Source organism: Calonectris borealis, chromosome Z (assembly GCF_964195595.1).
Source record: "Calonectris borealis chromosome Z, bCalBor7.hap1.2, whole genome shotgun sequence".
NCBI classification, from domain to species: Eukaryota; Metazoa; Chordata; class Aves; order Procellariiformes; family Procellariidae; genus Calonectris; species Calonectris borealis.
The window spans coordinates 31,503,281-31,522,684 of NC_134352.1; the positions used below are offsets into that span (position 1 = coordinate 31,503,281).

Genomic DNA, 19,404 nt, shown 5'->3' on the forward strand with positions numbered 1-19,404 from the left:
CCACTGGGATTTAACCACACTGGCAGTTTTACTTTAATCTTACTCTTTCATCGTTATTTCTGCTCTTTTGCCTAGTAGGAGTAGCACTGGTCATTAAAAAAACTTTATTCAGAGGCAATGTGCCAGAGTAGGTTACAGTAACGACTGAACTCAGTCGTACTCAGCAGTATCGTTTCTCTGAACACTGCTCTCAACTGAATGGCTAATTTGCAGTGCCATGCTATACTCTTGAACCTAAAAGCCCAAACTGTGTTATAAGCAATCTCCTTTTGTATATGTAACTTTTTTTTTTTTAGCTAATTTACCTTTTTCATATGCAGGTGTATTCTGTTGCAGCAGTCTGCTAAGCTGGAACCCATTCAAGTGCACAAAACGTAGTTGTTCTCTCATTGTCTTGCCTCCCACGACTGGCAATATAATGTTCCCAACACTGTTTCTTGAAATTGGTAGACCAAGACCTACTGCCAGTGTGCTAGCTAAATCAGTTTGTTGCACAAGTTCAGGTTGGGTGAGGGGACCTAGAATCAACAAAAAAAAGGAAAAAGAAAAAAAAAAGAGAGAGGAAAAAAGGTATTTCAACAATAGGCCCATTCTGTTGCTCCAGAGAGAGCTGGCATCTTGTTAGTTTTAAAATTTTTTCATTGGTGTTAGATCAGCTATTTCAAGTAATCTACAGAGAGCTGAGGGATCTTTTTCAGCTGCTGTCCTCTGCTGTTGTAAAACCAAAATTTTTTCAATTCTCAGCAAGTGTCACTTGCTAGCAACGACGGTAAACACAACATGAATGTTATACAAGTAAAAGTAAGAAAAGAGATGGTCCAGGAGATCACCTTAATATCACGTTGCAGCCTACATCTTAAGGGAGTTTGATAACTGTTACATTAGAAAGAATAGAAAGCATTACAGTAAACTAATTTAATGCATGAACGAAGAATAAGAATCTAAAATAATGCTGACAGCATTCCAGAAGCTTCTCAATATAATGACAACAGCTCAAGATTTAATTAATATCAGGTTGCTAGGCAAACAGAATTAGAGGTCAGATAAAAAACGTTGAGGCCCAAATCCATGTAGGCAAACCCAGTGATTTTTAAAGGGTTCTGTGCAGGATCCCATTACCTTACTGCAGTTATCAAGATTAGCATTCAGTCCCACAGACATCTACACACGTGAATGATTTCACTAACGTAAGGAACCTTTTGTTTAAGATTGTCTTGCCAATTGTTTCTTTGTGTGCTTTACTAGTTACATAACAGTGTTTTTCTATTATTACTACTTCGTTCTCTTTGTAACTCCAGGCATTGAGTGTTTTGACTTAAGTACAGTACAGAAAGAATTATATATATAGTGTTTATTACTCCCAAGGCTCCCTTTAGAAGCATTAGAACTTATCTCATTTCTCATCTAGCTCTGATTAATCCCATACTTGTACAGAATGCCACCTACAATCCCTAAAGCCGCTTTGCATGAGTGACTGATGTCAGCAGTTTTCAGATTTCATCTTTAAAGGCAAGTTCTTAACTGGTTAAAAAACACTAAACTACCAAATGCATTTAGCCAATCATGGGTGACACATCTCTGTAGAAGGCTACACAAGTAATATTCTGACAGCATACTAAATGCAAAAGCCCACAGGATTACTATTTTGAGGTCTACCAAATTAAGCACAGTACATTTTGTTTACAGTAGGATCATAAGAAGCAGTCACTAAAATTCTGATTACTGTAGCAATGAGAAGCAAGCTGCTCGATATTAACACGGGCATCATTAGAAATCACAAACTCGACCCCAAAACACAGCTGAATAGATATATTATTTCACTGTATCGTAAAAACTGCACGTTCAGTTTAAACCTAACAAAAACTAATCCCAATGAACAAGAGATCGCATTTACAGAATCTACACTCATGTGGCCTAGTTGTCAACACATACCGGTGAAATTTATAAAGCAAAAACTTACCTGAGAGCTTTGGTCAGCTCTTGACTTTGTTTTGTTTTTATATTTGAAAAGAGTTCAATGACTGCTCAAGTAATGCTTTCTATTGCAGCTGGATAACAGCTTTATAAATGACAGACAGATAAATGTAACTCCACTGTGCTGCAGGAACCTCCATCAAGATAAACAAGGCAAGGTTCTGCAAACAGGCTTTAAAAGCAAGGAAATCAGATGGAAATGGGCAAGAGGCAGAATGAAAGGCAAAGGGAAGTATTATTTTGAAGAAAATATTCACTCCTGGTATAACTACATTTTACTGATTCACTCAGTCAAGGAGTTTATTTAAGCAAGACTCTACAAATTAGACTAAAGATTCTCTACCACACCATTCCCTCTTGCCTTTTACCTTAAGCTGTATTATACAACTAGAAAATGAGTTTCAGAAACAGATAAAGTCACATCAGTGATCTAAAATTAACTGCCCGGCCAATACAGTAAATACACTCATTCTCCATACTCTTTCCTTAACGCTTCGCAATCAATAGTGATGTTTTCACTGCTGTCATCTCTCACCCTTTCACAAGAGCAATTCTTCCTCTTTCCTGTTATTCTCAGCATGAGAAATTGTCATTCATTCCTCTAAACTGGCTGTCTGAGAGGGAAGAATAGAGGCCAGGGAAAAATTCTGATCAAGAAAGACAAAACTTAAAACTCACTTCAAATGGGATTTTACTTCTAATCCTATTCATTTACCAGTATCCTAGGATCCTGACAACAGATCTCATTAGCTTTCGACAGCCAAGTAGGACAGTGCTGCAAAATTTCGCATCTGAGAAATGCCCACTTCTCTCAGTGGTTACAAAGCTTAAGTCATGGTTTCACCATGACACAGATGCAAACTCTAGCTAAAACCAGAGTTTTAGGTCACACAGAGTGGGCTTTGACAGATATCTGTAGAACAAACCAAAGCACTTTCCAGGAAGAATTCTAGAGGTAATATAAATTAGAGATGGCAATATGTTCTAAAAAAGGTCAAGCTTCTTCGAACCTTACCACTTCTTTTTTCAAAAGCGGAGCTGATAAACAGCAGTGGTGTGTGCACTTCTCCTTCCGAAGAACCACCATGACTACCTGTTTCAGACATCCCATGATCCCCACAAACAACCAGCAAATTGGGCAGAGAAGCTTCTTCCTGCAAGTCACAGAAAGAAATTGAAGTTACGGTACAAACAAGATGCATATATATAATGCTTCACTATCTTTATCATTTTCACAGATGAATATTTCTCAAAATAAATTCCATTTTTTAAATTGGCTCACAACACCTGGGGCAGATTACAAGAGATGTCTGTAATTAAGTGTTATGCAGTACTATTCATTTTTAACAGTTAAGGCACACATATGTATCTGACATACTTGTCAGTACGTTACAAAAACTACAAAAAAGCTTTAAAAAAAACCCTCATTTACAGAGACACAAGAAACTGACTGAAGGATTAATAAAGGTCTTCATACTGCAGGAAGAAAATCAGGAGTCCAGGAGCAGTAGCATTAATAGAGAAGTATTCCCCCCCTCCATTTCTTCAGCTTCATTGAGTTTTTAATATAATATAAATTATTAATATTGTAAATATTAATATAATAGAAATTTAATATAAGAAGTAATCCTATTTCTAATAGTCTCTAGTCTCTCAAGTGCTTTTGGGGTAGAAATCTGCAATGACTGATGTCAGATGATGTTTATTTTTCTAAAGAAAGAGAAACAGAAGCATAAGTGAGGCCTGTCCAATAATTTTGAGCTAACAAATCAAAGACGGCAGAAAATAAATATTGTCATTCCACAACAAAGCAGCTTTTTGTCATCTCTATTATTACCAGCACCTGTTGTATCCAAAAGTAAAGTGCTTTTATTATTTCTGTATTCTAAAACGGAGATAAAGGCTTACATATAGCTGGCAAAACCAAAACATACTAACAAACTGCGGCAAAACCACTGCAAAGTTCATGAGATTATAACTTCCACAAGCAGAATTTAACCTCTCTTTTTATACAATAGTATCCACTTGTCTAAAAATACTATTGAAATTTTATGAGCAGCTATTCTGAATTGCTGTTGCCAAAAACAAACACGAAAAAAGCTCCAGGCCACTTGGAATTAGGACTTGGTATTTCAGCATCCAGACTATTTAGATAAGTGACATCCTATATTTCCAAATGTAAAAACAGATTCAGATTTGGTAATTTATGTGCTACATTTAGCATAAGAAAAAAGCATTTTACAACCACCATTTCCATTTGAACCTTTTCAATATCTAAGAATTAGGTATGCCTCCACAACTGTAGAAATCAGAGTCATTAGCTACACATGCCCATTATTCCTTCTGCTGAATTTCATTACTAGAAAGCACACCAACCATCATTTTAATCCATGAGTGATAAGAGAATTTTGGCATGCATTCCTCTCCTCTTCCTGCACACCAAGGGGGAGTTATTTCCCACAGCTATTCAGAAGAGACTATTAACAGATGTTCCTAAGGTCAGCCAGTAAATCCTCAAAAATGCTACGCTATACTGTTAACTGGGGAATGGGCAGGGAAGGAAAAGAACAGAATACCCACTTTGGTCTAGGAATAAACAAGCTACCATCCACAAACAAGCAAGCATTTTAAAGTTAGTTTACAACTAACAGACATTCATCCAAGAAGGACCAATATTACCTTTGAAAGAAGAGAAATATGAATCTTCTTCAGGATGTTATCCATTTCACGAAGTTTTGGTCCCACTAATGGGCTGTTTGGTCCAGTCATATGTCCAATATGGTCCAACCCCAGGTAATGCAGTATTAGGAGATCCCAGTCTTCTCTCTTTAACACTCTATCCAAATGCCTGGTAACGTTACCATCAACCTCAGAAATAAAAGGAAAACAATTACAAGGTAAAAATAATTTCCTTCTCATAAAGGGCATAGAAAAATTAGACCATGCTACCCACGAAGATTCTGTGGAAGCTGATGAGAATTACAGTCACTCACAATGTTAACAAGGAAAAAAAAGAAAGAAAAAAAAAAAACAGATTGATTAGTTCAATGCCAGAAAGTCAAATTTTGTCTTACAAAACAGATTCTTCACTCCATTTCACTCTTTTCTGGTTAGGAGGACCAGATTACATACAAACAGAGAAAATGGGTTGCCGTGCTTCCACAGATACTTCTGTTTCAAGAAATTTTCAGTCACTTTCATCCTTCACACTCCTGATTTATCATGAAGTAGGTACAGGGAAAAGCCTCTCTTTGGTGCTTGGAAGCATAGGGGAAAAAACTCATTCCTGCTCTTTCAATTTTTGCTACTGTGCAAACTCAAAAAGATTGTACTTGCTGTGAGAAAAAGAACTGACGACATAGCAAGAAAGAAAAATTATTTGAAAAGTGCTATTTGAGGCCTAACTCACATGTTCTCCTGCTTAGGTTGACAACCTATTTTCAGTTGCATGTATTTCTCCTTGGATATTAAAAATCCTTACAAAATTTCACATGCAACACTGCTTTGTTGACTCTGGATATAACTATCTAAAAAACTATAAAAAGCTTTCTGTTTAATGGACTATATTCAGAAAGCATAAAGACTGCATAAAGAGCTTGAGAGCCGTATAATCGCAGACCCAGCAGCATGTTTGCATTTTTCCACTCCATGTTGAAGCTTTTGCAAGTCTTATTAAACCAACCAATTAAAAGCGTCTTCCAATTCACATGTTAGACCTATCTAAGTTCCTTAAACATGATAATAAAATTTACCTCAGTAGCAGCAGGTCAATGGCCCGAGGTTTTACAAATCATAAAGGTCCAAAATATGAACTAAAATTGCTGAACCATTTACTCTTTTAGCATGTCCAGAATAAGAATTTTCACAATTTATTTCATTTACTTTCTGTGCTCCCTCTTTGATAACATACTGAAACACTACTCATATTGCAACTACAAAAGCGATACAATATTATAGAAAGTATGCATCTAAGAGACCAAGATTATGTATTAATGGGCCTTTTAAAGATGGCACATACTAATACAAATGTGACATCAAACTGGAAACATGGATAGTGGAACTTTTAAACAAAGCAAGTGGTCTAACTTCCTACCATAACAAGTCTTGTGAGAATATCTGTTTAGGAAAGTTATACAGTAACACACTGTTTGTTACTGTATCATCCAAACACTTCCCTCAGCATATACATGAGGGACTGAAATGCTTAGCTCCACATTGCCAATACTGAAAACACATATGAATCCAATTTCTATTTAATTGCCAGGTTCGTATTTCAGAAGAAGGATAGTTTTACTCATTCATTCTTAGAAGTTGCCATTATGTGTTTGTACTCACATTATTTAACTTGGGATTATAGAAAGCCTCTCACCTCTGTAAAGTCTGACACAAAAAAGGATGTTGTACCATCATATTCCACGAAATGCTTTGGAAACAATTTAACCCAAGTGTCATCACCATAAAAGATTATTCTTTTCCCAGCTGTTTTTGCCTGCCATATCAGATTGTCATCCAACAGAGCTGGAGAATTGAGGTTCACAATAACATCAATGAAACCAGGTATGCTACCAGTCATCAAAGCCTACATAAAACAAGAAAAGAAAAGAGACATATTAACAGAAACCAAAAAGTTTTCAGCACTCAGAAGACAGTATTAGTGTAAGAGGAAGCAATGAAGCAGAGGGCAGAGAAATTATACTTTCAATAAAGAAACATAATAAAGTAAAAGAACACATGAGCTGCCATGCCACATCACATCACCTGCCTCAATCCAGTGCTAGCTAATGTCAGAGATAACAACTGCTTTACAGAGAGGTAAAAATAGTATTTTTCTAACTAGTGGACAACAAAACAACTTTGTATGCCAGTTGAAATTTGCTTCATTTACTGGTAATTAAACCACCAAAAATACGGTTTAGAAGGCCTAAGTAAACTGACTTAACGCAACAATAACAATGGTAGTACACTCAAACCTAAGAATTAAGAATTAAGTAATTAATTAAGTAATTAAGAATCTTCTGGAAAACGCAATGAAGTCCACCTATCAAGAGTTACCAGACTATCTCCCCCTCACTCTCTCACTGGCCTTCCAGCTGACCTACCAAAGCTCACTCTCTCAGCTTCTTCAATGCAAGAAATGTCACTCAGATGCATCACTGAGAAGCCTGGATGATCAAGTATTTCGACGACACAGCCACAATTCATCTCTTAGTTACCTGGAACTTGGCACAATATTCTTTTTAAGCTCTGCAAAAACATCCCTATGAAAAAATAAATTTACACTAAACTGTATTTCCTATCAGAAGTTACAAGAACACAGAGAAATACCAACAAAAATGTTCTTGCATAGAAGACAACCGGAAAATTTGACGACTGTGAGGCTATTGCCTTCCGGTGATTACAAAAGAAAAGATTACCTTAATCATTTAAGCCTACAGTAGGGCCTTAACTGCCCTTAACGGATTCTCACAGACCTTTCCACCGCAGAGCTACCAAATAAAGGAACAAAAAAAGGCAAAGTGACTGAAGTGCCACCACTGCCACCTCTTCCTCTTATTGAGCCTCTCTACTCTCCTCTGATCCCTGACGTGACCTTTCCAACAGGAAGCACCTCTGGGCCATGGCAAATCAGGACTCTACAACATGCGCTACTACAGCAAAGCAAGTTTCAGCCACAAATCGCAATAACACAGCAAACCTGCCCTTTATGTCAACTCCGAGCTTATGAAACAACTCGGCCTTCAAAACTTTCTCAAATGAAACAACCCTAAGTGGAAAAAAAACACTTACCTTAATTCGAGGCATAGTCACAGTGGGTGGCTTCGCTTCAGCAATGAAACTGTAGGATGTCCCTTTTTCAACAACTTGTGTAGTATACGGCATGAACTGTTTACCTTTGGATCCAAACACAAAATCATCTCTCAAAGCATCTATCAGCACAATGACAACTTTTTTGAAAAGTGGTGGTGGAATTTTGGTCCAGTTAGAAACCATTCCTAAACAACAAAAAAAGGGTATATAAAAGTCATCAACAAATTTTAACAATGGCTAGACAGAAGTTAAAGGACCACTTCACCACAGAAATGAGTGCTTCCAACTTCTTTATTATCTTTACATTCAGAAGCGAGAAGTTGCAAAACATAACAAACATGAGAAGTTATCAGAGGAAGCTGAGTTTTCAGGCCATCCAGCACAGGAATGACACAACAACAACAACAAAAAATCCAATACAGCATCTAGGAAGAAAAACAAAATGTGAACGGAATGCACGAGGTGAAATTGGGAAAACTAAGGAAAACTTATGAAATGGACAATGTTCAAAGAAGGGATAGCTGCTACCTTCTCTCTACTTAATTTCGTAAAGCTGAACTACATATATCCGACAGACAACTTTTGTTAGAAAAAAGATGCAGCATTCACCTGTGCTAATACCCGATTTTGCACATCAGAACATATCTCAAGCAATGCCTCTCAATCAAATCCCACCATAAGAAAACAGGAAAATTACAAAGAAATAGACAGTTTCACTGAAATTTGAAGGGAAAAGATTTGTGCACACTTGTGCCCTTCAAGGTAGAAGACTACACCAGGATAGTTTGGTGATGGCAGCTGCAGGGCCAAAATCCAATTCCAGAATCCCCTGAACATGTTACGTGGGCGAGCACAGCAAAACGCTGCTGTGCATCAGGTACTGGGCAGTATCACGCCTTCAAGCCCACCTCTTTCTCTTGTATGGACTTAATGCTGGCCACAGCAACTCTTCACTTGCATTGAGCTCGGCCCACACAGTAGCATTTAGCTTTTACAGCAGCAGTTTTTTGCCCAACCTCTACAGGTCCCATATCTCTCCCAGGAAAAAACACAGAAGGATAAAATGGAAGCAGAATGGATCCCACCCACAGATCTCTACCCAGACAACATTGTGGTGTGTGTGTACATTATATATAGTTAGACTTTTTACACTCCTTTAGCGTAAAATGCATAAGTGGTTGACAATTTGAAAAGATAACATTGTCTCTAACAACAGAGTCTCAAAAAACAACCTCAGAAACTGTATTTTTGGGTACACAGATAACCATCAATAAATTGACATTCACAGACTCATTTACTGCTAGTGATTTTTTTAGATAAGTAAATGGGGAAGGGGGACATAGCAGGGGTAAGGAGGAAATCTCAACAACAACAAAATGCTAACTGCCAGCAACCCTGATCAAAATGATAATGTTGCTTTTCCAGGACTTGAATTATCAATTTAGCACACATGCTTTGGCTCTCAATGAAAAATAAGAAGGCACAACTGGATGTACTATACTGTTAGTTAAATCTTTCTCATAATTTATTCTCATTCATTTGCTTAGGGAAACAAAACTTGCCGGACACCAAAAATGTTCACAACTCCCTCCTACAGGGTTATCCATCAGTAAGCCAAAGTATTGAGAAGTGTCAAGGAATTAGGAATCAATTACAAGCTATCTGAAAATATTTATTATATGATAGCTAAAGCAACACATTGTACAATTCTTGGCATGCGGCATGCTTATTTATCCCTACTATGGTTATTTAGAAAACAGTTACTTTAAATGAAGCTGAACTTCTGAACAAAACCATAGGTTCTACCAAAAACTTACCACAATGATGTGCTGCAAGGATTCACTATTATACAAGCAACTACACAATTTTATCAGTCATCCCACAGGCAAGACAGCATGGATTCAATGGCAGTCAGGGCTCACAAAATGAAACATTCAGGAAATACAGAAGCACTGAAGAAATATTCTTTTCTGAACAGATCTAAAGTAGACTGAAAGCCTTCTGTATCATGGTTTAGTAAGCAATCCCCTGCCTTTAGAGCTTATCATCCAGACCAAGAGATCACTCTGCAAGCAAATTGTAACACAAGAACTACAGAAAGGAAGTATTCTTCCACTGTCATTCCATTTTTGCTTACCTATACCTAGGATTACTAGTGACATGCCTAAATTTAAACTGTTTGTAGAGCCCTGTGGTACACATTTATACTCTTCAACTCAAACTCAAACCCAAAACTTCAACCCAAAACCCAGTTGTCTGACACCCCTCCCACCCAAACAGTCTCCCTCCATGTTAGTCTCCTGCTAATAATCACATGTGAATGCAACATTTCACTCACAGCAGCCTATCAAACATCTCTGACAGTCTTGGTAATCTCCAGCTAAAAAGCAACCTGCCATTTGGCAGCATCCACTCAGGTCCGTTACCAGATTAGATTCTTTCAGTGTGCCTGCTTAACTGATATCAGCACACCACGCTCTAAATTACACAATCTTCTCTTCCCTCCACTGCTTCTCTCAATTTAAATAAGCCTGTCCCAACACGCATAATGTCATATAATTTAGAAGAATTAACAATTACAAGCAGCTAAAGACCCATTTTGGCAGTTACAGTCCTGTTCCACCAAGTTAACCATAAGTAGATGTCCCAAGCAAGAGTTTTGTATGAGCAAAATACTACTCAATTCAGCTGTGCACTGAACGTGAAGTTTCACCCCACAAGCTCCAAACACTGGTGAAGAACACTCCTTCAAGTACACTCCTTTTCTTCACATGATTTTAATACAGCTTGTGACTGGACATAAAAGACAGCTATGTATCAGCACATCCTCTACCGACTCTTCATTAAAAAGATGATTGAAAACTTTGGTTTTACAATTTCAGCTAAGGAATACAGCAGGACCTGTAGAGATCATGATTCCAGAGGAACAGTAATGGACAGTAATAGTGTGCATTTTGCAATCTGACCGGACTGTTAAGGAAACCCATATTACTACAGTTGCTTTCCTCACTACTGAAGTGTTAAAGTCTAAAGTGGCATTAAGAGACTCATTCACCACACTCAGCATCACAGAAACAATGATTCTCAAGCACAACACAACCAGTAAGTTAACCAGTTAAGCGTTATAACTGAAATGGCATTATTTAGTGCAAACAACTTACCATTAAAAAGTACAGGTAAGACGGCTGCATCAGAGATAGGGGAAGGGGAATAAAACGACAGCAGAGCACACCCTCCAAAAATGGGACAGCTGGTGCTTAAGGCTTTTTGCGACCGTGAGCAGATACTGCTGGCAGTGATCGACAACTGCACGCAAAATTAGTTAAGCTCTAAACTATTTCGGAAACAGGTCTGGAAACACGACGGCGCGGGCCGGCGGCACCGAAGGACCTCGCGGCAGAGGGCTCGCCCCGGCTGCTCCCACCTCACAGCCCAAGAGACCCAACACGAACCTACGGCGGCAGGCGCAACGGTGAGCGGCACGACACCCAGCCCCGCCGCAGCTCCGCCGCCCTTCCCTCACCCCGCCGGACTCCGGCCGAAGAGCGGGACACAGCTGGCGCCAGCAGCGCCGGGCCGAGCCGGGCCGGGCCGGGGGGTTGCCGCGGCAACCGTTGCCCGGGGCTGCGGGCGGGGGGCGGAGCGTGGTTGCCCTGGTGACCAGGAGTGGCCCCCGCGGGGGAGGGGGGTTGCCTCGGCGACCAGGGGAGGGGCGGGCTGCTCGGGTTACCTGGGCCGGGCGGGGCCGGTTCGGCGGGAGGGTCCCCGCGGGCCTCTCTGCGGGGCAGGGACCTGACGGGCACCGGGAAGAAGCCGCGGAGGAAGAGCGCGACCCCCAGGGCCTCCACCAGGAGGCAGGAGGAGGCGAAGACACCCGAGCGCAGCCGCATTCTCCCCCGGCGGCGCCGACCTCCGCCGGGCCCCGCTCCGCCGGCTCTCCGGGGCGGCACCCGCGGCGCTCCGCCCCTGCCCCACCGCCGGCCAACCAGCGGCCACCGTACCTGTCCGCCGAGCCCTACTATTGGCTAGCGGCCAGCCAACCGCTCCGCGAGCGGTATGACCCCCCCCCCAACCGGAAGTAGGCCCCTGTACTGGCACTAACGGGAAGGCAGCATGAGGGGGCGGGGCTACGCTTCCCAGCAGCCCCCGCTCTGCGGCAGGGTCCGGCCTGGCTGGAGGCCGAGTCCCGCGTCCCCCGGCGGTGGGGGCTCGCTGGAGCGGCTGGCGAAAGGCCGCAGCGTTGAGGGATGGCACCAGCAGGCTGCGTCGGGCCGGCGAGGCCCTGGTTAGCTGCCCTGCCCAGCGGCCCTTCTGCGGCCCTTCTGCGACAGCGGGGTGAGGCCGTCCCGCCTCGGAGCTGCGATGCCGAAGGACTAGGAAAGTGGCGAGGTGTCGGGGCCTCAGCTTCCTAAGAGTAACCTGTGCTGCGGCCACTTGCTCGCGCAGCCTGTGCTCCAGAAACAAGCAGTGCTGCGAGGTGCTTCTTTTAAAATACCGGTTTGAAGCCTGAGCTGTGATGACCGCGAGATTTCATGTAAGGTTGCAACAAAGGGTGCATGGCAGGTGAGGAGCACCTGTTGCAGGTGTTCGGCAAGCTGAATCTTTTTTTTTTCTCCACTGCTTTTTAATAATACTGAATAGTAGTAACCTTTTAACCTTTCCTTTCCATGGGAAGGAAACAGACTGTAGCAGGTGGGTCATGGCAGATGAAAGAGGAGAAATGAGGTTTTAAAAGGCGCTATTTTTCTGAAAAAGGATATAAAAGACATTCTGCAAAGTGAAGCAGAGTTGATAATGGTCTTGCTGTGCTCATTGATACAGGAAGATAGCCTCAAAGCTCAACATTTCATTCCTCCAAACAAAACTGCTTCACATACATCCCACCTCTTGCTAGAAAGATGTGGCATGGTTTTTTGCAGCATACGTAGCAATTCATTAGCTTTACCTGTGAATGGCACGTTTTCCCTAATCTGACAAGTACAGTGCTGTAATGGCCACAGACTGCCTGTGCCAGTCACCGTCCTGGGCTTAGCTTATTGTGGTCTGTTGCCAGACAAGGCTGCGCTGCAGCAGCTTGATGCCAGTGCAGCACTTCATCTCCTTACAGCCATCATCCCATACCTATGTATACATTGATGTGACTGTACAAGCACCATATCACTGGGCTCCAGAATAGTTTTTCTGCTGGGCCATTTGCCTCGACACAAAGTAAAATCTGTTCTGCATAAAGACAGGCTAAATGCATTGTACCATGCTTTTAAGAGTGTTTTCCCACTTAGGTTGGTCAATTTGTGCGTTTACTGCCAGTTTTTACTGGCCAGCTGTTCATACTGGGCTTTGCAACAGCTGTCACTAGACAAAGCTGCCTTGATGTGAAAGGCATGTATGAGTGCATTTGGGATAAAAGGTTAGTATAACTTCATATCCCTTCAAGTCTTTCCTAGGGCCTCCAAATACAGAGAAGAAATGAAGGAGCCTGTGCCCTGTGGGCTCACGCTGCTAACACGGCAGACTGTGTGATGCATCCCTGAGCACTGTGCTACGTTAAGGCCACGTAGTAAGTGCTTTTTCTGGTCCCTCTTAACGACCCTCTGCTTCTACTCAGAATGCTTCTAACATTTCCATTTCCTAAGAAGATGTAAAGCCATTATATTAAAAAGAAATCGCATTTTTGTAGATATAGTTCGGTTGTTTTTTTCCAGAAGCATGGCTTTCAAGGCCTATGAAAGTCAGTATTCGGTAATTAACTGCAGCTGACTATGGACAGCGCAATGAAATTCAAAGAGAACGTGCAAGGCTTTAAATCAGCAGGAAAGGGCAAAAGGGAACTTCTGGCTTTTACTCCAGGCCATTTTATGTGCGCTTCAAGCTCTAAAACATCTTTAGGTAATATGCCTCAAGGTTACATTATTTGTATCTCCAGAAAAGCTGTATTTGTTACGTTTTACGGGAATTTTCTGCTTTCCTTTAAACCTTGAACAAGTGAGAGTCTCAGAAAATATGAAAGGTTAACTCCACTAACAAATATAAAGCACCCTAATGTGGCCTAATGTGTTTATAAATCACAAAACAGCAACTAAGAAATGTCTGTCTTCTTTTTATTTCCTGGGGAAATATTACAGCACTTTCCCTTTTAGGAATAAGGTGGAAATTCCCCAAGCACTGCAACGTTCTCCGTGGTTCATACCTTCAAATTCCCACCTAAGATCATAATTTCTGTATTCATGCAAAAGGATTTCTCCACAGACATAAATACAGTAGCTGGTATGTGGTTCACACTCCCAAGGACCTATCTCTGGGCATTTACTGAGTAGCATCACCATTTCACCCCCATCACCATTTGGCAAGTTCTTGCAGCAACATCCTTGCAAGTTCATTATTATTGCACTTAACTGCAGGCATCAAATATCTAGGAAAAAATCCGAGTACTGCACAAGACTTCAGATCTGACTGACTAATTGCCTATGAGCCTACGAGCATCTTACAGCATAATATACTCACAATTGCTGCTATGCATTTCTGTGCCCATGTTACAAGTTTTTGGGTGTAACGTCTTCCTTTGTGCATAACAGATTTATACCCTGTGAGAGTTGGTCATTTCATGAGAATTTGGAGGAGATGTTTGTGTGCTCTGCAGTTTGTAAGCACACGACCAGTGTTGTGTGCACCAATTTATGCCAAGGGGCACTGACTAACTTAACACTGACTTAGCCTTTAGAAAGTTAAACATTCACGTCAAAGTGTCAGGAATGGTTGTGCAGTAAAGTGCAATTCGTGCCACTCAGAAGGCTGTCATTTCGTCAAAGCCAGCAAGCGTTCTAGAGCACGGTGCAGCTCATCCACATGGGAGATGAATCTGCATCCTTCTCTGCAGGAGCAGCATGTTGCTACTGCTGCTGTTGTAAAGAGCCGCTCAAGCAAACTTACCTCTCTGTGTTTTGAGGAAGAAGAAGGAATTTAAGGCGCTGTGCCCAGCCCTCACTAGAGGCATTGCCCCAAACCTGCTGAGAAATCGGCAGACAGAAAGCCAACCAAGCCTTGTCTTCACGAGGCCAGTGGTTCCACTAAACCAGTAGGAACACATTTTCGTGAAGCTCTTTGCAACCAACACTTAAAGCAGCCAGGTGATGTTGTTAGGCTCTCTGGCATCCTTCAAGGCTTTTTTTTACTAGGGCAACAAGTAAAAAGCAGTTGGTGTGTCCCATGAGGGAGGAGCACACCACCTTTCCACAGTCTCTGTGTCCTCTGCTAGCACTTAATGAAACACTGCACATACTAGTCATTACCCAGCATGTCTGCTTCCCCAGCTCCTTTTCTGCTGATCCTTTCACTTCTTATGTTTCACATTTTGATGGGGAAAAAAGGTCCAATCTTCCCCTCTCCTCTAGTTTCAAATACAGCCAATATACAGCCAGTTTCCTCAGTTTCTTCTTTCCCCTTCTCTTACTTAGCCTTATTTTGACTGATCCCCTTGTAGTCTTGCTCTCAGGTCTCTTTACTTGCTGTTAAGTTAATAACTTCGGGGATCTGCAGCTTACCACCTTGCTCTTTGAACTGCCTCAGGTGTTCTCCCTCTCTGGTCATAATTTAACAGGATTTCACATGTGAAAGTGTGTATCTGTGTTTATGTGAAACCTGCATATTTCTTCCGAACTTGACAAGGTCAGGTATGTGAACATCTCATGCTGGTGGTTTAAACAAGCATGCCTTTTCTATAATCAGAGTGATGCTTCTTAAACTTGTCCCTAATACATTCAATACTGTATTGGGGAACACACAGGAGGAGCAGGAATGGGGACAGTGGCAAAATTGACCGGTGTGAGTAAAAGCCACTGTTTCTACATGCAAGGGGTGCGTACCGTATCGGTTAAGTGAAGCTGTAATAAAAAAAAAAAGACTTTCCAAGGTGATCGGAAAGCACCACTATGTAGTTAGAAATCCAGAAGGACACATAGTAATTTTTTATCTCCTAGCATTTCTCCATTCTTCAGTACCTGGCAATTTGAATGTATGTCATTTTTGAATTTGCTAGTTTTAAGCCATGGTAAAACATCAGAAAAGGTTATCAAAGACTGTCTACTGAAGTGTGAATCTCCCTCCTCCATTGTGGTGCACTGCAAAATCTCCAGAGGTTTGTAGTTGCTGAGGCAAAAGACAATGCAGAAGCACTGTCATTGTAAACCCCGCTTCTCAAATCTGAGACTGAATGGGAATTTCTGCACATATAGGAAAATTAAACAGCAAGAATATATCAAAAAACAATTCAATAGCTTTATCCACACGCACATGCACACACACCCACAGAGTCTACCTTCAGGTTTAGATACTTTGGAGACCATGCTTGCAGAGCTTATAGGATTTGAGATTGAGGCAGCCAGGGATCACTGACGAAGATAACCCCTGAGGTGGTGAGCTGTAGGAAGTCAAAGTCTGTTTTGTTTCTGTAGACTGCAGACTTGCTCCTTGCTGCAGTATGAAATTACTTGCTTTCAAAGGGGAAGCCAAGCTGCAGAGCAAAAACTAGTTGAAGAAGAGGCTGCTTGTTAGTTTCCCCCAGAGCCCTGCACTCAAAGCTTATACTGCTGAGTAGCAGTATCTCTATCCACCTTTGTCTACATAGGGTTGTACAGAGACGTAAACAATCATTCCTGCTTAAGAAAGCCTTGGCTTTAGAACTGCATTTGTGCTTCCATCCAGGCAGGTTCTCCAAGAGCTGCAAGCATAGGCTGGAGCTGAGCCTGATCCCCACATGTGGTGCTGGTTAGAACAGATCTTGGGATGCTCTGACCCAATGTTAGTTTTTCATTCAGTCTAAATGGGCTGGATAAAACACAAATGAAAAAGAATAAGTCCTCAAGGAAAACTTCCAAAACCACTTAAGCAGATGGACTGATTCTGGTGGTATAAATGTCTGAAACCCCCCAAACGTCAGCAGACTCCACCAGCTAGGGTAATGCCAGCCATCTAGCCTTCAGGGCAGGCACGGAGAGAAGGAGCTAAATCAGGGCACAACTGAACCAACAGTTTTGCTTTACACATGGAAACTGACCAAAATCTCTCCTCCTTCTAATTTTGCCCCCTTATCTTTCTGTCTCCTCCTTTAATCCCATTTCCTTTCCTACTGTGCTTCCTATTCCTAAGGAAAAAGCTTGTGCAGCCATGCTCCATGTTTGACAGTCTCTCCTGCTCTTCCTGACAGCCTTAGCTCATTTCTAGAGAGGCAGTAAACAGGGGTCCCGGTGATACTAGGTTCTTCCAGGTTTAATGAGAACCTGAAAGCAGCAGACAGACTCTATCAGTGCCCCCACCAAGAAAACCCTCTGTGGTGTAAGCTGACCCCTTAGCAGGTGCCAGAGAATCCACAGGGCAGTGGGAGAAAAGGAGCATGATATGAACGTCCCAACTAGAACACGTGCAACAACCACATTTGCATCTTGGTCACCGGGGAATCCAGCAACTGCACCCCGCAGCTGCAAGAAACAGGACTGCCCCTTTTCCTGCTTAGCTACTCCCTTTCCATGATGTTAGTACGTTTGCCCCCAGCATGCAAGTGACGACTTCAGCTCCCTCCAGCCCTCATTTGCCTGATCTGCCTAGTGCTATGGGGCTTTCTTTAGTCACACGGTCTTTGTCCTACTGCGAATTTCTTATGGAGCAGAAATCCTCTTTTCTTGGGTCCTGAACAATGGTGATAAACAATTGCAATGCTGAAGTAGGAAATGTAGTTACATTCTTCCATGACATATTAATTTACTGAAATAACCTTCCTAAGCAAGAAATTCTAGCCAAGCTTTTTTTTATCTTTATAGCCTTCTTGCCCCACATCCCTCCTTTCTCTGAGTCTTCATTTTAAAAGGAACTCACTTCAAAATTCACCTGCAGGTGCCAGATGTTCAGTAACACTGTCCTTGATTTACTTTAAACCTAGATATTTATTAATAGCTAAACACCACATTCCTTATGTTAAAAAATACCAACGTGTAATTTAAACACTTCTTATTTTAGAAACCAGCTTCTTCTCTGACACTTCTTACCATGAATACTTGTTTCCAGGAGAGAGGTCTTTATGTGTTTCTTTTCACTGCTGGCAAATGTCATGCTGTACCAAGCTAGCATCATAAACCTGCTTATCTTAATGCTCAGGCACTATTCAACTGTTTAGCTTAAGAAAGAAGAAAATGAGAAAGGCTAGCACACATTAAGAGTGCAGGCTGTTTGCCCATTTGCTAACTGAAGTGTGCACTTTGTTTGTCAAACCTGATGCCGAATAGCCAAGCCATCACCAAGGGTCTTTAATAAGATGTGTTGGTAGCTGCCGAGAGGTCAGGAAACACTGCTTGTTACTGTGCAGGAAAGAAGAATGTGTCGGGGAGGCAAATTATTAAAAGCAAAAGTGTTTGTGAGGTGGGAAGAAACAGTAACTTTGCTGTCTTTAGTCACCTAAGGTAATGGATCAGCATCGTCAAACTGTGGCATCAGTAAATTCTCAAAGAGGTTTTCAAGTGCTTATATTCCAATACCCTGTAGCTAGAACTTCCTGCTTTGATAGCTTCGTCACCAATTAACAGCCTGCCAGGCAGATGTACCCACTTTCTCCCCTGTGGGGAAGGGCTAGCTGCTCCTACGTGGGCCAGAGTCATTCTGCCAGAGTCGTACCTGGGCCCACTCTCTTCCATGCCCCGAATCAACTAGAGCTCCAGAACCATTGCTGTGGGGGTTTTCCAAGGTTGCTTCTGCAATGGCAGAGTGCTGCGTTTTCTATGGGGTGAAGTTGAGAGTCAGTTTTTGCATGGCCTGGGAAGGAGCATAGGGTGGTAGAGGGAACTCAGCCTGCCTGGATGGTCGCAGGGAGCCAAGCCTGGTGCAGTGTCACTGATGGAAGCTGGTCCCTGAAACAGACTATCTGTCTGCATCACGGCATCTGAGTTACCTGCTTCACTTCCAGAGGGAACATGGGAACAAATCAAAATACATGTCAATGTAGATTGTCTGGGACCAAGACCCAGGAGGTGGGGTTTTTGTCAGTGTGGACATTCCTGAGCATGTTACCTGGGCAAGGAGACTCCCTGGGTTTTGTCCCTGTGTTCGCACCTGCCCACCACAGCCAGGCCGAGAAGACGATGATTTGCCAAGCAGAAGAACAAAACCATCTAGGTTTTCTACACTTCATTTCTTGAGATGGCTGGACCTCTTGCTTCCCGTGCCATTGAGACATTTATGAAGTCTCATGGATTCCTAAGGTCTAATAAGACACAAGTTTACTGCTTCCAGCCTTTCATAGGTCCTCCCCACCTGTTTCCTCAAGTCCTGCAGCACTGCTGCTTCTCCGCCATGTTTCTTGTACTTGACAAGGGGATTAAAACATTAAGGTGGACTGACACTGACATATAGAGACACTATGAGCCTGCAAGTCCTATTTCTAGAGGAAATCAGACAAGGAGTCCTTGCATCCAATTGCAGGCTGTTAAGCTTATCTGCGCTAGTAAACTGACAAAGTTTCCTTGTCTGAGCTTTCCTTTCACTTCCAAAACAGCTTCTGGCACATCCATCAAGTGAAATGAGGCTTAAGCAAGATCTCTCCCTTACTTTAGCTATTCTCAGTGCCTATTTTCTCAAAGCGTA

General features: G+C 42.1%; 1 protein-coding gene across 7 annotated transcripts in view; it reads right to left on the bottom strand.

The window, feature by feature from the left end:
• Positions 1-11,770, bottom strand: part of PIGG (phosphatidylinositol glycan anchor biosynthesis class G (EMM blood group)) — a 106,296-nt gene extending 94,526 nt beyond the window's left edge. For 2 of the 7 annotated variants that reach the window (XM_075137947.1, XM_075137948.1), the window contains exons 1-6: positions 11,513-11,764; positions 7,762-7,967; positions 6,344-6,553; positions 4,654-4,842; positions 2,990-3,128; positions 306-518 (exon numbers count right to left, since the gene is read on the bottom strand). In XM_075137947.1, the coding sequence (XP_074994048.1) occupies positions 306-518; positions 2,990-3,128; positions 4,654-4,842; positions 6,344-6,553; positions 7,762-7,967; positions 11,513-11,672 (1,117 nt within the window). In that variant the 5' untranslated portion in view covers positions 11,673-11,764. Of the gene's footprint in view, positions 1-305; positions 519-2,989; positions 3,129-4,653; positions 4,843-6,343; positions 6,554-7,761; positions 7,968-10,943 lie in introns of all 7 variants that reach the window. The other 5 variants (XR_012671049.1, XM_075137943.1, XM_075137942.1 and 2 more) reach the window with 5 other exon arrangements.
• Between the last annotated feature and the right edge of the window lie 7,634 nt (positions 11,771-19,404).